Below are 19,332 nucleotides of genomic sequence, written 5' to 3'. Positions count from 1 at the left end.
CAAAATTATTAAAATATTGCAGTCATTTAATGATGAAAATATGGATATGCATGCACAGTAAACCTGAACTTTACCTTAGAGGAGTGTCGCTGCTGGCTTGATGGAGACCAGAGGAGGGGAAGGAGGAGGAGGGGGTTACTGCTTGGAGGGAGAATCTCCCTCCATGAGAACTTCAGGAACGTTGACTGGAGTTCTCTCGCGAGAATGGCGTTCACTATCACTGGTTTTGCGTTTGCGAGACTCTTGGTCGTCGTCTTTCACAGTTCTTTTCTCCCCCTTCACAAGATATTTTTCAATAGACACCTGCTTTTGTCTGTTCTTTAAAATTTTATAGAGGTGACCCACCCCATTATCGACTAATAAATTTATTGCACGGTCTGTTTCAGCCTTATTCGGGACATCTTCCTCAAGAAAACTTTTCACGTCTTCCCACTTCTTTAAAAAATCTTTTATCTCACTCGAAGACAGTGATTTTGCAGTGCCTCCCTCCTCCTCAGATGAGATTTCCTCTATTACCTCTCTTTGCTGCTGCTCGTGCAGGTCCTTCAGCTCCTCGGTGGTCAGCTGCTCCTTATGCTCCTGCAGGAGGTCGTCGATGTCATCCGTGTCCACCTCCAGCCCCATTGCCTTGCCCAAGGACACAATATCCTCGTCAACTGCTTCCTCCTGGTTGGGTTCGAACCCCTCGAAATCCCGTTCTGCAACGGTGTCGGGCCACAGTTTCTTCCAGGCGGAATTGAGGGTTCTCCTGGTGACTCCTTGCCAGGCTTTATCAATTAAAGTCAGGCAGTTGTAGATGGAGTAGTGATCCTTCCAAAACTCTCTGAGGTAAGGTTGGTGCCCTCTGTTACTTCAAAGCAGCGCTGGAACATAGCTTTGGTATAAAGTTTTTTAAAATTTGAGATCACTTGCTGATCCATGGGCTGGAGTATTGGAGTGGTGTTGGGGGGTAGGAACTTCACCTTAATGAACTTGTATTCCTCCGCTATGTCCTCTTCAATGGCTGGAGGATGGGCAGGAGCATTGTCCATTAACAGCAAGGCTTTGAGTGGGAGGTCCTTCTCCAGGAGGTATCTCTTGACTTCGGGACCAAAAACCTCGTTCATCCACTCAACGAAGAAGATCCTTGTCGCCCAAGCCTTCGTATTAGAACGCCACATGACGTGCAACTTTTTCTTCTGCACATTGTTCTTCTTGAAGGCTCGTGGATTCTCCGAGTGATACACCAGGAGAGGTTTAATTTTGCAATCCCCACTGGCGTTGGAACAGAACAGCAGGGTTAGACGGTCTTTCATGGGCTTATGGCCAGGAAGGGGCTTTTCTTCTGCCGTGATATAGGTCCTCCTGGGCATTTTCTTCCAAAAGAGGCCTGTCTCATCGCAATTAAACACCTGTTGGGAAACATAGTCCTCGGAGTCCACGAGCCTTTTGAACTCTTTCACAAAAGACTCTGCTGCCTTCGTATCGGTGCTGGCCCCCTCGCCATGCCGAACAACACTATGGATACCCGTTCTCTTCTTGAATTTTTCAAACCAACCACGGCTTGCCTTAAAACTTTGTTTTTCTGCTGATGTGCCTGGCTCACTTCTCACCAAGTCCTCGTAAATGGTTCTTGCCTTCTCGCAAATTATGTTCTCATTTACTGAATCTCCTGCGAGCTGCTTCTCATTTAAACACACCATTAATAAATTTTCTACGTCATCAAGAATAGGTGGCCGTTGTTTTGACAACGACGATACACCTTTAGCTACTTTAGCGGCCTTTATTTCTTCTTTTTTCTTTAATATTGTGCATATCGTCGACTGCGAGCGATTGAAAAAACTAGCAATGTCTTTCACACGCATGCCTTGGTCATGCTTCTCGATGATCTCCTTCATCTCGATCGTTATCATCAGCTTCTTCTTACTGCTTTCCTTCTTCGACATCTTAGGAGCTATTGTCACAATAATACACAGTACAGTACTGTAATCACAAATGAGTGAAAATAAAACAAATCACAAACCACGTGTAAAAATCACAAAGAAATCGTCCACGAATTCACTAAGTATGTATGCTATCGAGACGGCGGATACTGAGATAATGAACGAGTGAAGGGGGTAATAAAGGGGTTTAGGGGGTGGTAGGTATGCGTGGGAGGAGTCACGTGACTCCATTGTGAGATGCTGTCGTTAAGTTATTTCCATGAAAAATGTGATCGGGAAGCGCGACGTTAACACTTTTCCACAAAAAAACGGCGCGTGGGAGAGAAATTTAAATTTGTTAACCGATACAATATTCATTAACCGAGACGAATTTTTCAGAGAAAGTCCCTTCGTAAACCGAAAAATTTGTAAGCGGAGTCGTTCGTAAACCGAGGTTCTACTGTATTTCGAAGTTCTAAAAAAAATAAAGTAGAACAACATAGGTAATAACAGAATCATCATATAAAACTAACCTATACAAAGATGTGTAAATGCGTTCGTTTCGTCGTTATGATCAGAGGTAAACGTAAACAAAACAATGGTCGTCATTTTTCATTGTGCTTTTTGGCGTGTTTAGGAAATTCGTGGTATAAAATCTCCTTTATTTAGATAATTTAGGATTTTCAATGATACAACAAAAGCTACTCTATACAGTGATGGTTTTGCTATTCACCAGTTGTCTTATACAATAGATATGACAAACATTAAAATTTGTCTGTATTTTGGGTCCTGTTATAACGAGAAATATACGGTGTTTACACACATCCTGGTTGTAACTTTAACCTTTTTTGAAGTCATTAGAACTTTAAAGTATATTAAATGTTTAATTTATTTACAAGAACAATTTGATATTATAAAATAATACAGTATAGTACATAGAAAGTATTGGAAATGGGTGGTAAACACGTTTGAATAGGCAAGTTGCTGGATGCCATGGCCCAAATGTAATTATTTCTGTTGTGTTTCGAAATATGCGATTTTCCGTTTACACGAGGTCATTGAGCGACCAAATTCTTGCATAATTCGGGACCCTACTGTACTTCTTCGATATATTATTATAATGCTGTAGTCTATAATCTATACATAATATATTCAATCTGTTTAATAAGTCTATTACTCTAGTAGTAAGTGCTTTACATCGTAGTTAAAATGATAGTGTGGTTTCTTAAAACCGAAATGTTCCATAACTGGAATACAAACCTACGTTATTTATTAGAGGTATTACTTTCGGCGAAGCTGAAAGGACAACCCATTAAAATTTAGCAAGGGTTAATTACCCATCCCGCTACTGAATGAGCTTACTTTACTTTTGGCTCGGAGGGTGTGTGGTTTTAGCGCTTATCCTCCTCGCTTACTTTTTGAGTGCCATTAATCTTTGTTTGTTCCATAACTGGAATACAAACCTACAATATTTATTAGGGGTTATTACTTTCGTCGAAGCTGAAAGTACGAGCCATTAAAATTTTAGCGAGTGTTAATTACCCATTCCACTAGTTAGTGGAGTTAGGGCGGAAGACTTGCTACCGCTCCCGCTCACACGCCTGTGATTTAACTCGCTTTGCTTTTGGCTCGGATGGTGTATCGAAGCCCATTTTGGACTACCATTAGTTGCTTTTATTCATGCTTTCTCTTTATTAGTGTGTGTGTGTGTCAACTTCTGCCGACCATACGAACCTGCCCTGGACTTGAGGGTCGGACCTGCGGTACCTTCATATCAGCCGTGGACACCGATAGTCACACCCTTTGTGCCGCCTGCAGAGGTCAGTGGTGTGATAGAGATAACAAGTGTATGAGTGTCGGGAGGGGTCAGACTCCCAGTGGAAAAGGTTTGGGCACTGGCGGAAAGAGAAGTCAAAGAGGGATATTTCTCCTTCGAAGATTTCTTCGAAAGGGAAAATATCCAAGCCTTCTTCCGCTTCCTGACCCTCTTCCAAAGCTCCTACTTGATCGGCCTCTACCAAGAGACTGTCTAGTAGTAGCGTAGGCCCTTTGATTGTTGGGCAACCACTGTCCTCGAGAGATGGTGTTGCTTCCCCTAGCGAAGCAGCTCCACCTCTTCCCCCCGAAAGAGGCCACGTGTCTTTTTCCTTCTGATGAGGTGTGGTCGTCCTTGGGGATTCCGGGTCCGCCTTCCAAGGACTCCTTGCTGCAGCTCCTTTTCTGTGGTGCTAGTGTGCAGCCTTCGTCGACTTCTGAGTTGGATCCTTTGTCATTTGTTGACGTAGTGGTGTCTGAGGCGTCTTCTGCTGCTACTGCCAACGCCCCCGCCTCTTCAGACTCTTCAGCTCTTTCTGCTGACTGCGCTTCCCTCGTTCCTGATCATCCTTCGAGGGGAGAGCTAAGTCTCGTCTGTCTCTCCTGTGAGTGTTTCTCCTCGGAGGAGGAGTTCACTCATAGACTCCTCTATTTATACAGATTCGTCCACCAACCCAGTCCTCCTTGAAATCCTATCTCAAGCAAAGTGAGTTACAGTCACAGGTGTGTGAGTGAGATGGGTAGTTACTACCCCCTATCCCCCACTAACTAGCAGTATGGGTTGTTAACCCTCACTAAAAGTCTAATGGCTGGTATTTTAGCCTTGCCAAAAGTAATACCCCTTTGAATAGCCACAGATTTGTTTTGTTAGGAAAAATTCAAATTACTTCCAAATTTGTCATATTTAAAATTGTGAACAATTGTGATTAGGTAAGATAATTTTTTGAAATTTGGGTACTTGATTTACAAAGTTTACTACAGTACTAGGATTTTTGTTTGGGTAAATGTATCCTAAGGTATCTGAAATTTCCATTATTTTGCATTTTACCTTAAATACTTTTTATTGATATTAAAGAGTAATAGAGCAGTCTTTTGAAGTTTTTTACAGTATTTAGTAAATATTGAATATTTATTATAGATGAGGGATTACTCTTTCCAGGTTTCAGCTTTGGCTTCTACAAGTCTACCAAGTTACCAGTTACTCCTGTGAGGAGAGTCAACGACCCAGACCCAGGAAAACGCCGTCTTAGTAAACAGCGCATTGATGGTGTCAATAAAGGAGTTGGCCATAAGATAAAAAAACCCAAAACCAAGTCTAAAGAGCTGAAAAGGGTATGTTAATTTTTTTATTTTTTATACAATACAGAATGTCAGAATTTTTATATATGAATGATAATTATTCAATGAGGATAATATTGTTTGTTCCCATACTAACAAACCTTACGTTATTTATTGTGGATTATCTTTTGGCAAAGCTGGAAAATAGCCATTAGACTAGAAGTGCGAGGTGGCAACCCTGCCCAACCACTTGGAGTGGGTAGGCAGGGGATGGCGGGGGTGTACCTAGTCGCCTATATATACTGTCACATCTGTGACCTATGTCACTTTTTTTTCTTTTGGCTTGTAGAGAGTGGACGTCTCTTCTCTCTCCTCCAAAGGCTGCCATTGAACTTTGTAAATTTTGCTTTCTCTGTTCAGGTGTGGTTGTACTTTTTCTTGATGCCCTCATGCGAATGTAATCTTGGCGTGAGCGTGCTGCGTGCGGTACCTTTATGTTTTCGGTGGAAACCGACCCGCACTCCTTGTGCCCAACGTGAGACGAAGGCTCTTTGAGATGGATCCCTCCTAGTACCGCACTGAAGGAGAAGTAAAGCTTCCTTCGTATGGGGGAGCAGAAACCTCTAAGGACGGCCATGCCTGCAACACATCTGCAAGTGAGAATGGCTCCCGGCAGCTGGAGGACAAGATGCTTCCCTAGAGGAAGCAACTAAGCCACAGTACCTTGAGGTTGCCAAAGTGTTATTCGGTCTGCGCTCCTGCTCAATCGCCAATCGGAGGAAAGCTCTAGAAAGAGGTTTGGGTATGCGAGAAGAAGAATTAACACATTTTCTTCGCCCGTGAGGTAGAGAGGTCGTGCTTCGCCTTCTTCCTGCGCTGTCCAACTTCTCCCATTGAGAGGCAGACCACTCCCTGCCCTCATCACAGGGCAAACCCTACTCGCAGCGAGGCCCTCTAACATTACCATAGTGTTCCTTCTTGAATCCTTCTGCTCTTCATTTTCTGCTTTATTCCTAGCAGCCATTCTACTTACATGAGTTTTTCTTTGTTCTTCTTCCTGTGTCTCTCCTCTAGCTGCCATTCTTCTTGCATTTGTTTCCCTCCGTAAATTCTTCTGCTCTTCTGTTTCCTGCTATCTTTTTCTTTTCACTGAATTTGCTTTATCGAATTGATTGAAGGAGAACCTCTTTTTGAATGGCATCATTTTGTAGAAGACAAAAAAGAAAAAGAATTTTATATATATATAGATATAGATCTTTTGAAAATTCCTCTGATCTTCATCTTTGGCTTCTTGTCTAGCTGCCATTCTGCTTGTATTAGTGTTCCTTCTCAAGTTCATGTGCTCGGCGTCTTCTGCCTCACATCTAGCTGCCATTCTGCCTGCATTAGTGTTCCTTCTTAAATCCATCTGCTCTTCATTTTCTGCTTTATGGCTAGCTTCCATTGTACTTGCATGTATTGTTTTTCTTTGTTCTTCATCCTGTGTCTTACGTCTAGCTGCCATTCTTGCATTTGTTTCCTTCCAGAAATTCCTCTGCTCTTCCGTTTCTTGCTATCTTTTTCTTTTCACTGCATTTGCTTTATTGAATTTACCCAATAAGAATCTCTTTTTGAGTGGTACATTTTGTTGAAAACTAAAAAAAAAAAAAATATAAAAATTACATAAGACTAAACCATTTATTATTCGACAGAATCTCTTTGTGTGGCATCATTTTTTAGAGAACTGAAAGAGTTACATAAGACTCGACCATTAAATATTCCTGTACGTTTTTGTAGATTTTATCACATGGAAAAGAAAATCAGTGTATGCTGTGGGGTGGGAACACCCAATGAACCCATTTATTATGACAAGATTTTTAAAATTGATATAGCCCTAAAATAATCTGTTCATACAATCTTAGTCGAAATTCATTGCAATCGGTTCATTATTATTGAATGCAGTTTTAGGGGGCTTGTAATCGTGGGGTCCGTAGACCCCAAGGTGGTTCTTGATCAAAATAAAAATAGACTTTAGATTTCTCGATTGCTGAATATAATTTTTTTTTTTTTATGTTGAAGTCTACAGTGGCCAGCCCGCGCGATTTAACACAATTTAATGGAATTCAGTTTTAGGGGGTCAAAATGGAAATAGCGGCGTGGCTTTCTCAATAAAATTACACAAGATTCGATCATTAAATATTAAGTTCCTTGTACAATTATTCTATAGCGACCCCCCCCCACACACACACACCAGATTTATATATATATATAGGTTATAATAGTTCTCATAAAAACTAAAAACTCAGGCTTGTCAGTTTGGGTATTCTACCACTTGCCTCCAATTCATTTGAGGCCGACATCGTGACCTTGCTTCTCATCTAAGCTGCTCTTGATAGTCAGTTTTTTCCTTTTGGGTCAATGGTCAAATCATCACCTTAATTTTTTTTCACTTTAGGACTTCTTCCCATGTAAGGGAGACTCCCATATAAAAGGTCAAGTGTATGTATTTGTGTAGGGACAAAATACAAATTTTTAATAAGTAATTTGTATTTTTTCCTAGCAATACACACCTGAGTCATTTAATTATACTTATTGCCTTGTCCATCCGCGCAAGTCTTAACCAAGAGTAAAGGAAGGACAGAGTTGCAGGCTGCGATGCACGTACCCAGCGCAAGTGGGTCCAGAAGGCAGCAATTCAATGTTGTCAGACACACAGGACTTCTTTAATTAAGGTTGTAGCGGAACAGCACAGATTGAACCCATATAAATCACTCGGGTCTACATAGCTAAGATAATTACAGGTAGGCTTGCTGTAGATATAACTCTGGTTAGTGGGGGACTTTGGACCTCTGCCATCTTAAGGAAGAACCTGCAAGCCTAGTCCTGTCAGAACCCTTCAGGTTTAGCTGTTGGTATACTTGGAACTGAATGTTTTAGACCACCTTTGCCTCTTTGTACCACAAGGACACTGCTCACAAGCTCTTGGATGCCTTTATAGGGTCCTGAGCTGACTGCTCAGTAGTTTTGTAACACAACTAGCTCATGAGACTATTATGTATCTCCTCTAAGGTAAGCGTTTGTCTTAAGTTTCTAGGAGAGGTAGATTGATAGACTACCACTTTCTTGTTCCCCTCATAAGGGGGTTCAGTAACCACATCTGTTACATGCTGTTGGACGTCTGATACTGGCGAGTTGATCGACGTAGAACCTTTCTGGCTCGTGCCCTTAGGAAAATGTGCTCCTACCTTCTTGCAAAGGGGGAGGATAATGGGTCTGTGTCATACCAAACATTTTCCTTGATGTGCTTGGATTGAATCAGCTGATGTCATCTTTCCCCTCTCCCTACCTATCATTAATCAGCTACTTTGTTAACAATTCAATAGCAGTTCCAGCTCTGCTCAAGACATCCCTAATTTTAAACATTTAACTTAGCCGGTGGACGTACATATAGCTAACGTCTGACGTCCGGCAGAAAATTCTAAACTCGCAGGCAATCGAAGATTGGGTAGTTAGGTGTACTACTTGCGCCACCACACGCCAGGATACTAGAACCATTCCTCAGTCCTCAGTTCTTCTCTGCCGCTGAGGCGACAACATTGGAATTTTCATGCTTGCGCATAACCTTCAAGTTTGCAACTGCTTTGGTGAAGTACTTGTTTTTTTGGTTAATGGCTTTCGCTTGATTGGATTTTCTTACGATTTTTCCTGAAACTTTTTGTTTTGACTATTTTGACCCGTGATTGTTTGATCTCTCTGGATTATGCAACTGCTTTGGTGAAGTACTTGTTTTTTTGGTTAATGGCTTTCGCTTGATTGGATTTCTTGCGAGAGAGAGAGAGAGAGAGAGAGAGAGAGAGAGAGAGAGAGAGAGAGAGAGAGAGAGAGATGAGAACACGCAGTTCTTCGCGATCTAGTTTTTTTATTTCTCGTCCCAAGTCACTGAACCTTATTAACTTATACTTTATATATTTCACTTTTACCTTACTTATTTATATATATGTATATGTTTATTAATTATTACATGTGTGATACACTTATATACTGATGAGCCTACACTAAAGGACATATTTCGCAATTCTAGCCTTTTGGGTTAAGGGAGAATTGCTTGCTACGGATGGGGGGTTGACTTTTGTCCGAGGTAAATCACTAAAGTGCCAGTGTTAGTGCGGTTAATGTGTCTAGTGCTGTGGAGGGTGCGTCAGCTTGAAGCTGTCGTTCACCTAGCCTTAGACCTCTTTCAAGCTCCCCAACCTCGGCGAAGGGTACGATAGGCGTAGCCGCTCGAGCAGGGCGTCCCCTCGAGCGTTCCTGATGTCGTATCACAGGATGTTCACCCTCACCCTTGGAAACGGTGAGGTTAAGTTTACATCGTCATCGGATAATGTGCGTGACAGAGGACATGCAGCTACAGGCTGTCCTCGCTAATGCAGTCTTTTTAGTCTGCTGGCTATGAGGTAACTCCTCTAACGTATCGAAAGCTTTACTGCAAACGTTCAAGCTTCCCAGCGAGCGGTCATAGTAGCGGGCTAAGATTTTCGCGCGACCGCTTTACGTTACGTTGTACGTCAGGTTAGACGTGAAGTTGAACAGCAAGTTTGACGTTAAGTTGAACAGCAGTTTGACGTAAGTCGAACAGCAAGTTAGACGTGACATTCAGCTCCTTTCTTGTGACGCTCTACGTCAAGTTAGACGTGACGTCGTACGTCAAGTTGGCCTCCTCTTTCGCTAAGTTGATGCGCAGTCGTATGCGACGCCTAGCGTCAGAATTGCCCAACCAAACAGGCCATCAAGACTTCCATACTTCAGTTGGACTCTTGTCTGAGGAAGAGGCTGTTACACACCTTTCCTCACTTGATGTTTTAGAAGAGTTCTTGCCTCATAGAAGTTTACCCTGGGAGCGGCAACTTCGACATCTTCTTAAACTAAGATGGTTCTTTCTAGGTCTTACTAGAAGCATTGAAACTTTTAGGAAACTGGCTGCAGTCCAAGAATAGATTTTTGCAGTCTGCATTTGCTTTTTTAATAATAATGAGTCTGTGGTTCAGGTCATGTCCTGCATGGACAAAGCTGTAAGGGATGGATCAAATGAACTGGCTGCTCTTTTTACGGCGGGTGTCCTTAAGAAGAGAGAACCGTTGTGCTCCTTCCTGGCTTCGGGAGTTACTCCTTGTCAGAAGTCGGAGCTTCTGTTTGCACCGCTTTTTCGTTCACTTTTTCCCCAAGAACTTGTGAGGGAAATAGCTTCATCGCTAGCATTGAAGGACACCCATGACCTGGTATCTAAAACGGCTCGCAAGGTGCTGCTTTCGTCGTTTTCAGGCAGCAGACTGAAGGGGGATACCCCTGCATCTAGGTTCATTCCTCCTTTTCATGGTAGAGGCAACTCTCGCTCCGATGGTAGACGAGGTTAAAGGAGGGGAGCTAGATCAAGTCGTGGCAGAGTCTGACTGCCCCCAGCTTCAGACAGCTGTAGGAGCCAGATTGGAGAACTTCTGCCAGGCTTGGGAGAGAAGAGAAGCAGATCAGTGGTCTGTCCTCTTGTTGTAGGAGGGGTACAAAATACCCTTTGTAAAGAAACCCCCTCTAGTCCAAGAGCCTATAGATCTCTCTCCCAGATATCGGGAGGACGCAAGAAGACACGTTCATTCTGAAATCGAAGTTCACAATGGAGACTTGTGCTAGCAGCAGTGAGGGAAGGCGACTGGATGGTCTCTCTAGACCTCCAAGATGCATACTTCCATATCCCTATTCATCCTACCTTCCTAGACTATGTAAGATTTGTTTACGTGAAGGAAGTTTTCCAATTTCGAGCTCTGTGATTCAGTCTCAGCACCGCCCCTCTTGTGTTTACGAAGCTCATGCGGAGCATAGCGAGCTTCCCACATTCGTCGGGTATCAGAGCCTCCCTATACCTAGATGACTGTTTACTCAGGACGTCGTCCTTCGAACGCTGTCTGAAGGATCTCAGATTGACTTTGGCCCTAACGAAAGAGTTGGGTCTCCTAGTCAACAAGGAGAAGTCTCAACTGACCCCATCTCAAACAATTCTCTATTTGGGGATGGAGATACGGAGTCTAGTTTTTCGGGGTTTTCCTTCGCCCACAAGACTAGAACAAGCTCTCATAAAGATTCGTCTTTACCGAAGGAAGAGCATTTGTTCTGTAAGGAAGTGGATGAGTCTACTGGGGACACTCGTCACTGGAGCAGTTTGTTTCCCTAGGGAGACTCAATCTTTGCCCTCTCCAGTTTCACCTCAACCAGCATTGGGACAAGGAGAAGGGCTTAGAAGCAGTGACCATTCCGCTTCCAGAGACTGTCAAGAGCTGCCTGAAATGGTGGGACGACAATCTCAGACTTCAGGAGGGCCTCTCTCTTGCACACAAGAACCCAGACCATGTGTTGTGCTCAGACGCCTCGGACTCGGGTTGAGGAGCAACGCTAGGCAAACTAGAATGCACGGGCCTATGGACCAAAGACCAGGAGTGTCTTCACATCAACCAGGAGGAGCTTCTGGCAGTTCTTTTGTCCCTTCAAAGTTTCGAAAGTTTAATCCGAAACAAGGTGGTGCAAGTAAACGCAGACAACACCACAGCGTTAGCCTACATCTCCAAACAAGGCGGGACCCACTCGCAGTCCCTTTACTTCACTGCAAGGGAGCTTCTGGTTTGGGCAAAGGAGAGAAACATCACCTTACTAACAAGGTTCATACAGGGAGAAAGGAACGTGATGGCAGACTGCCTCGGCAGAAGAGACCAAGTCATTCCCACAGAATGGACTCTGCATCAGGAGGTTTGCGAGAAACTATGGCGGATAAGGGGACGTCCGTCCATAGACCTATTCACAACCTCGAGAACGAAGAGGCTTCCAACATACTGCTCTCCAGTTCCAGATCTAGAGGGGGTCCACATCGACGCGTTCTTGCTGGACTGGTCTCACCTGGAAGTGTATGCGTTTCCCCCCTTCAAAATCCTTTACAAAGTCCTACAAAAGTTCGCCTCTTACGAAGGGACCAAGTTGACATTGGCTGCTCCCCTCTGGCCATCAAGAGAATGGTTCACAGAGGTACATCAATGGATGGTGGACATACCAAGAAGCCTGCCAATGCAGTTAGATCTGCTCCAGCAACTGCACATGAAAAGGTTCCATCAAAACCTCCACGCTCTTCGTCTAACTGCCTTCAGACTATCGAGAGAGACTCTAGAGCATGAGGTTTTTCGAAGGAGGCAGCTAGAGCGATTGCCGGAGCAAGGAGATCCTCTACCATCAGGATCTACCAGTCCAAATGGGAGATGTTTCGAGTTTGGTGCAAAGTCGCCTCAATTTCCTCGTTCAATACCTCTATAGCCCAAGTCGCAGACTTCCTGCTACACCTTAGGAGTGAACGTAACTTTTCCTCCTCTACCATTAAAGGTTACAGGAGCATGTTGGCTGCGGTTTTCAGGCACAGGAACCTAGACCTCTCTAACAATAAAGACCTTCAAGACCTTCTCAAGTCTTTCGAGACTTCCAAGGAGCATTGAATAATGACACCAGCTTGGAATCTGTGTGTTGTTCTGAAATTTCTTATGTCTGAGAAATTTGAACCTTTACATTTAGCCTCTTTTAAAGATCTCACCTTAAAGACACTTTTTCTAGTGAGTCTAGCAACTGCAAAGAGAGTTAGTGAGGTTCATGCCTTCAGTAAGAACGTCGGCTTCTGTACTGGAAAGGCAGTATGCTCCTTGCAACTTAGTTTCTTGGCCAAGAATGAGCGTCCTTCCCATCCATGGCCGAAATCTTTTGAGATTCCCAACCTGTCAGATGTGGTTGGTGACGAGATAGAGAAGGTCCTGTGCCCTGTGAGAGCACTTAAATTTTTCATAACCTGTCAGATGTGGTTGGTGACGAGATAGAGAAGGTCCTGTGCCCTGTGAGAGCACTTAAATTTTTCCTAGACAGAACCAAAAATTTACGAGGCGAGTCTGAAGCCTTATGGTGTTCGGTCAAGAAGCCCTCCTTACCGATGTCAAAGAACGCCTTATCGTATTTTGTCAGGTTCTTGATTAGAGAGGCTCACGCTCACTGCGGTGAGGCTGACCTTAGATTGCTGAAAGTAAGAACACATGAAGTCAGAGCTGTGGCAACTTCAGTGGCTTTCAAGCAAAATCGATCCCTACGAAGCATTATGGACGCAACCTTTTGGAGGAGTAAATCTGTGTTCGCTTCACATCATTTAAAGAATGTCCAGACTCTTTACGAGGACTGCTACACTTTGGGACCATTCGTAGCAGCGAGTGCAGTAGTGGGTGGAGGTTCTACCACTACATTCCCCTAATCCTAATACCTTTTTTCTTCTCTTGAAACTATTGTCTCTCTGGTTGTATGTGGAGACTGGGACAGTCTTCCGCAATCATTTAATTTTAGCGGGTGGTCAAACTCGTTTCTTGAGAGCGCCCAGATCAAGGGTATTGGTCGAGGTCCTGTCATAGGGGTGTTCACCCCAGATATGACTGCTCCTAGATGTCTTTCAGCCCCCTGAGTGGATCGCTGGGCTTCATAAGGATAGCGGACTAATGAGGCAGAGAATCATAAAGGTCAGCTTCCTTATCAGGTACGAACCCTTAAGTTTGTTTTTATCAAAACTCTTGAGTTATATTCCTATGTTGTTTACTGCTGGTGTCTTACCCTTCACCAAGTGTGTCAATCAGCGATATATATATCCTCCGGCTAAGTTAAATGTTTAAAAATGATATTTTCATATTAAAATAAATTTTAGAACATACTTACCCGGTGGATATATATAATTAAACTCCCTCCCTTCCGCCCCTCTAGAGACCTATGGGCAGAGAAGACCGGAGGACTTGAGGAATGGTTCTAGTATCCTGGCGAGTGGTGGCGCTTGTAGTACACCTAGCTACCCAATCTTTGATTGCCTGCTAGTTTTGAATTTTCTGCCGGACGTCGGAAACGTTAGCTATATATATATCCACCGGGTAAGTATGTTCAAAAATTTATTTTGATATGAAAATATCATTTTAAAGGACTGCTTATTATACATACATATACCAAGGCACTTCCCTCAATTTTGGGAGGCAGCCGACATCAAACAAATGAAACATAAAAGGGGACCTCTCCTCTCTACATTCCTCCCAGCTTGACATGGGACTCAACCGAGTTCGGCTGGTACTGCTAGGGTGCCACAGCCCACCCTTCCCCGTTATCCACCACAGATGAAGCTTCATAACGCTAAATCCCCTACTGCTGCTACCTCCGCGGTCATCCAAGGCACCGGAGGAAGCAGGAGAGCCTACCGGAACTGCGTCACAATCGCTCGCCATTCATTCCTATTTCTAGCACGCTCTCTTGCTTCTCTCACATCTATCCTATCACCCAGAGCTTCCTTCACTCCATCCACCCAAACCTTGGACTTCCTCTTGTACTTCTCCCATTAACTCTTGCATTCATCACCTTCTTTAGCAGACAGCCATTTTCCATTCTCTTAACATGGCCAAACCACCTCAACACATTCATATCCACTCTAGCTGCTAACTCATTTCTTACACCCATTCTCACCCTCACTACTTTGTTCCTAACCCTATCTACTCGAGGTACACCAGCCATACTCCTTAGACTCTTCATCTCAAACATATTCAATTTCTGTCTCCGTCACTTTCATTCCCTACAACTCTGATCCATACATTACAGTTTGATCCATACATCACAGTTGGTATAATCACTTTCTCATACAGAACTCTTCTTTACATTCATTCCCAACCCTCTATTTTTTACTACTCCCTTAACTGCCCCCAACACTTTGCATCTCTCAATCACTTTCTGACGTACATCTGCTTCCACTCCACCATTTGCTGCAACAATAGACCCCAAGTACTTAAACTGATCCACCTCCTCAAGTAACTCTCCATTCAACATGACATTCAACCTTGCACTACCTTCCCTTCTCGTACACCTCATAACCTTACTCTTACCCACATTAACTCTCAACTTCCTTCTCTCACACACCCTTCCAAATTCTGTCATTAATTGGCCAAGCTTCTCTTCTGCATCTGCAAACAGTACAGTATCATCCGCAAACAAAAACTGATTTACCTCCCATTCATGGTCATTCTCGTCTACCAGTTTCAATCCTCGTCCAAGCACTCGAGCATTCACCTCGCTCACCACTCCATCAACATACAAATTAAACAACCACGGCGACATCACACATCCCTGTCTCAGCCCCACTCCCACCGGAAACCAATCGCTCACTTTATTTTCTATCTTAACACATGCTTTACTACCTTTGTAGAAACTTTTCACTGCTTGCAACAACTTTCCTCTAACTCCATATAACCTCATCACATTCCACATTGCTTCCCTATCAACTCTATCATACGCTTTCTCCAGATCCATAAACGCCACATACACCTCCTTACCTTTTGCTAAATATTTCTTGCATATCTGCCTAACTGTAAAAATCTGATTCATACAACCCCTACCTCTTCTAAAACCACCCTGTACTTCTAAGATTGCATTCTCTGTTTTATCCTTAATCCTATTAATCAGTACTCTACCATACACTTTTCCAACTACACTCAACAAACTAATACCCCTTGAATTACAACACTCATGCACATCTCCCTTACCCTTATATAGTGGTACAATACATGCACAAACCCAATCTACTGGTACCATTGACAAAACAAAACACATTAAACAATCCCACCATCCATTCAAGTACAGTCACACCCCCTTCCTTTAACATTTCGGCTCTCACACCATCCATACCAGAAGCTTTTCCTACTCTCGTTTCATCTAGTGCTCTCCTCACTTCCTCTATTGTAATATCTCTCTCATTCTCATCTCCCATCACCGGTACCTCAACACCTGCAACAACAATTATGTCTGCCTCCCTATTATCCTCAACATTCAGTAAACTTTCAAAATATTCCGCTCACATTTTCCTTGCCTCCTCTCCTTTTAAAAACCTTCCATTTCCATCTTTCGCTGTCTCTTCAATTCTGGAACCAGCCTTTCTTACTCTCTCCACTTCTTTCCAAAACTACTACTCATTCTCTTCATATGAATGACCCAATCCCTGACCCCACATCAGGTCAGCTGCCCTCTTTGCCTCACTTACCTTGCATTTTACTTCCACATTTTTCTCTATATCTTTCATACTTCTCTACACTATTACTCTGCAGCCATTCTTCAAAAGCCCTCTTTTTCTCTTCCACTTTTACTTACCTTCACTCCTTCATTCCACCATTCACTGCCCTTCCTCATGCTGCCTCCAACAAACTTCTTGCCACACACACATTACTTGTAATCCCAACAAAATTTTCTTTTACTAACTTCCACTCCTCTAAACTACCAGTTACTCTTACTTTCACTTCGTCATATGCCATTTTCAACCTTTCTTGATATTTACTTTTTACCCCCGGTTTTATTAGCTCTTTAACCCTCACTAGCTCCCTTTTACATCCTCCTACTCCATTCTCCCACTCATTTGCTACAACTAATTTTCCTGCCACCAAAATAGAGGCTTATTATAGTAAGGAAAAATAAAAATGACTTCTATCCTTTTTTTTTTTTTGCGATGTAAAATACAGTAATACATTTTCTTTTGATATGATGTACCACTGTGGAGAGTTCATAAAGCTAAATTTAGATTTTACCAATGATTTACTTTTCAGAAAACACATAGTGTGAAGGCAATGATGAGGAAACTTAAGGATGGAAACTTCACTCCTTCTCACTGGACGCCAGCAAACAGAAGTCCAGTTAAGAGGACTCCTAATACTAGTGGGAAGGTAAGCTGAAAATGATTCTAAATATTTTATAGGTTTTGCCTGTATTTTTGTTAAAAGGACCTTGATTATTGTAAGGACTAAAGCAATTTTGTAGGTCATTGCAAATGTTTAAATAATTGATTCAATAATCCAATAATGAAACTCTGGGTTTTACAGAAAAAACGACATGTTCTTGCATCCCCTGGTGTGTCATTTCTAGATGAGGTAAGGAGGCATGTATATTGAAAGCATGTATTGTGTGTTGTACTGTAAAATTTCATAAATGAAGATCTTTGGTACTTTGTAGGGAAATATCGTAATCATCATATGATTTTTTGCATCAGTCTTACTTCATATATCATTGATTTTTGTCTTGGTTTCCTCCACTTTTCTGTCTTTCAATACTTGCTTGATTTTCCTTGTGTCATACTTCTCTATAATATTCTCATCTAGTTTCTACACTTGACCTTTTGGCTTAATCATCCTGCTTTTTTATCCACCATATTTAATAATTGCTTTTCCCCTTTTCCAATATCATGCTCAATCATCTTGGTCTATTTTGCTGCACATACATGCACAATTATGTACGTGAGTTGAACTTCACACTACCCCCTAGCCTTTAGTAATCACACATTTCCAAAGTAAATTATCCTAGTAAAAATACATTTCTGCCAAGTTTTATACTGTATTTTTGGTATCTGAAACTCAAATGTTGTTCTCCATTATTAGATAATCATATTCAACTTATATCGAGAAATCTTTTAGCAAGTTTCATTTTTGTTTATCTGGTGTTTGGATTTGTGTTCATATTTTTAGTCTTTTCTTCTTCACTTCTATATTTTTCAATTGTTTCTTTATTTCATATTTTCTTGTTGTAAATATTTTCATTTCCACATCTGACCAGTGTAAACACCAGGTTATTTATATATACAGTAGTGTAGTAATTCTGTACTCTTATGGAATCTAGAAATGTGATATGCAAAAACAAATTCTTTGTTGACCTATGATGCATATGAACATTGATCTTAAATTCTTTTGATACGCTTGTCAATATCAATACTATTTCCTTGTTTCCTTTCCGTACATGGCGATTTTTCCCTGTTGGAGCGTTTGGGCTTATAGCATCTTATTTTTCCAACTATAGTTGTAGCTTGGCTTCCACTCCTAATAATACTGATACTGTATAGCTTTACGAATCTGTGATATCCTCAAATTTCGTTATGCTCTCTTAAATGTGTGGCTTAATGCTGTAATGTATTGTTTCTGAAAATCCACCCAAATTATAACTATGCATAGTACTTACACACAGTAGTAGTCTTGATTTAAGGATTTGGGTTGATTTCTTTTGACAGGAAGTCAAATAACAATTTTTTTATTTTTTTCAGTAAATCTCCAATATTCATATGAATTATGCATTACGAGTAAACATTTTGATAGAAAATAGATAGAACAAAAGTTTATTTACTGTCATGCAAGCCTGTCAAGAGTGGTGCACCCTTTTACTGCCAGGTGTATTACTAATTAGCATTTGATTTCAAATCTACCCTCACTATTGCTTCTGCTGGCAACTATTGAAGACGGTTAGAAATTAGAAGATTTTCATTAACTATTCGTGTCATTGGTGTTTATTGACTGATAAGTTCGTTCTTTATATTATATCGGATAAGATGTCACCTATAGTCGATTTTTTTTTGGCGAGGCAGATTTGCACTGACTTGCAGCGGTGCCCTTTTAGCTTGGAAAAGTTTCCTGATCGCTAATTGGTTGGACAAGATTATTCTAACCAATCAGCGATCAGGAAACTTTCCCGAGCTAAAAGGGCACCGCAGATATTGATTAACTATTCATGTCATTGGTGTTTATTGACTGATAAGTTCGTTCTTTATATTATATCGGATAAGATGTCACCTAAAGTCGATTTTTTTTTGGCGAGGCAGATTTGCACCGACTTGCAGCGGTGCCCTTTTAGCTTGGAAAAGTTTCCTGATCGCTAATTGGTTGGACAAGATAATTTTAAATATTTAACTTAGCCGGTGAATATATAGCTGCAACTCTGTTGCTCGACAGACAAACTGTACAGAAAAAACTCGCCAGCGATCGCTATACAGGTTGCGGGTGTGCCCAACAGCGCCATCTGTCGGCCAGATACCAAGCTCTATGTAAACAAAGACTCAATTTTCTCTCTGTCGACGTGTCGACAAGACGTACTTTACTCGCTGTTGAAACCTGGAGTTTTTCCCATCATCTTTGGTGAAGTACTATATTCTGGTTTGAGCTTTCGCAGTGCAGGTGTTTTATCTTCATCTTAAATCTTGAACTCGTTTTGGATAGATTTAATTATGGTGACAAAGAGAGTATGGAGTTTCTTTCACTTTTAAATGGCCGACCCTTCCCTTAGACGGAAGTGTGTTTAGGCTTTTAGTAATTATCTTATCACGTTATAAATTAATTATAGATTTTCCTCTATATATTTTATATCTCTCCGCCTTTTAGGCCTCTTCGATTAACTTTCCATTTATTATAAACATATAAAAATAAATTTTAATGTTTTGTTTATATGCGACCTTTCCTGAGAGTAGGCGGTCCTAACT

At 41.9% G+C, this 19,332-nt stretch overlaps 1 protein-coding gene across 3 annotated transcripts in view; it reads left to right on the top strand.

Annotated features, from left to right (window-relative positions):
- Positions 1-19,332, top strand: part of eco (Establishment of cohesion) — a 183,960-nt gene that overhangs the window by 31,200 nt on the left and 133,428 nt on the right. For all 3 annotated transcript variants that reach the window (XM_068389803.1, XM_068389805.1, XM_068389804.1), the window contains exons 3-5: positions 4,876-5,048; positions 16,646-16,762; positions 16,919-16,966. In XM_068389803.1, the coding sequence (XP_068245904.1) occupies positions 4,876-5,048; positions 16,646-16,762; positions 16,919-16,966 (338 nt within the window). The remainder of the gene's footprint in view (positions 1-4,875; positions 5,049-16,645; positions 16,763-16,918; positions 16,967-19,332) is intronic.

This window comes from Palaemon carinicauda, chromosome 16, assembly GCF_036898095.1.
Source record: "Palaemon carinicauda isolate YSFRI2023 chromosome 16, ASM3689809v2, whole genome shotgun sequence".
NCBI lineage: Eukaryota > Metazoa > Arthropoda > Malacostraca > Decapoda > Palaemonidae > Palaemon > Palaemon carinicauda.
Note: the sequence above shows the minus strand (reverse complement) of the source record. Positions and strands in the feature narration are given on the sequence as shown.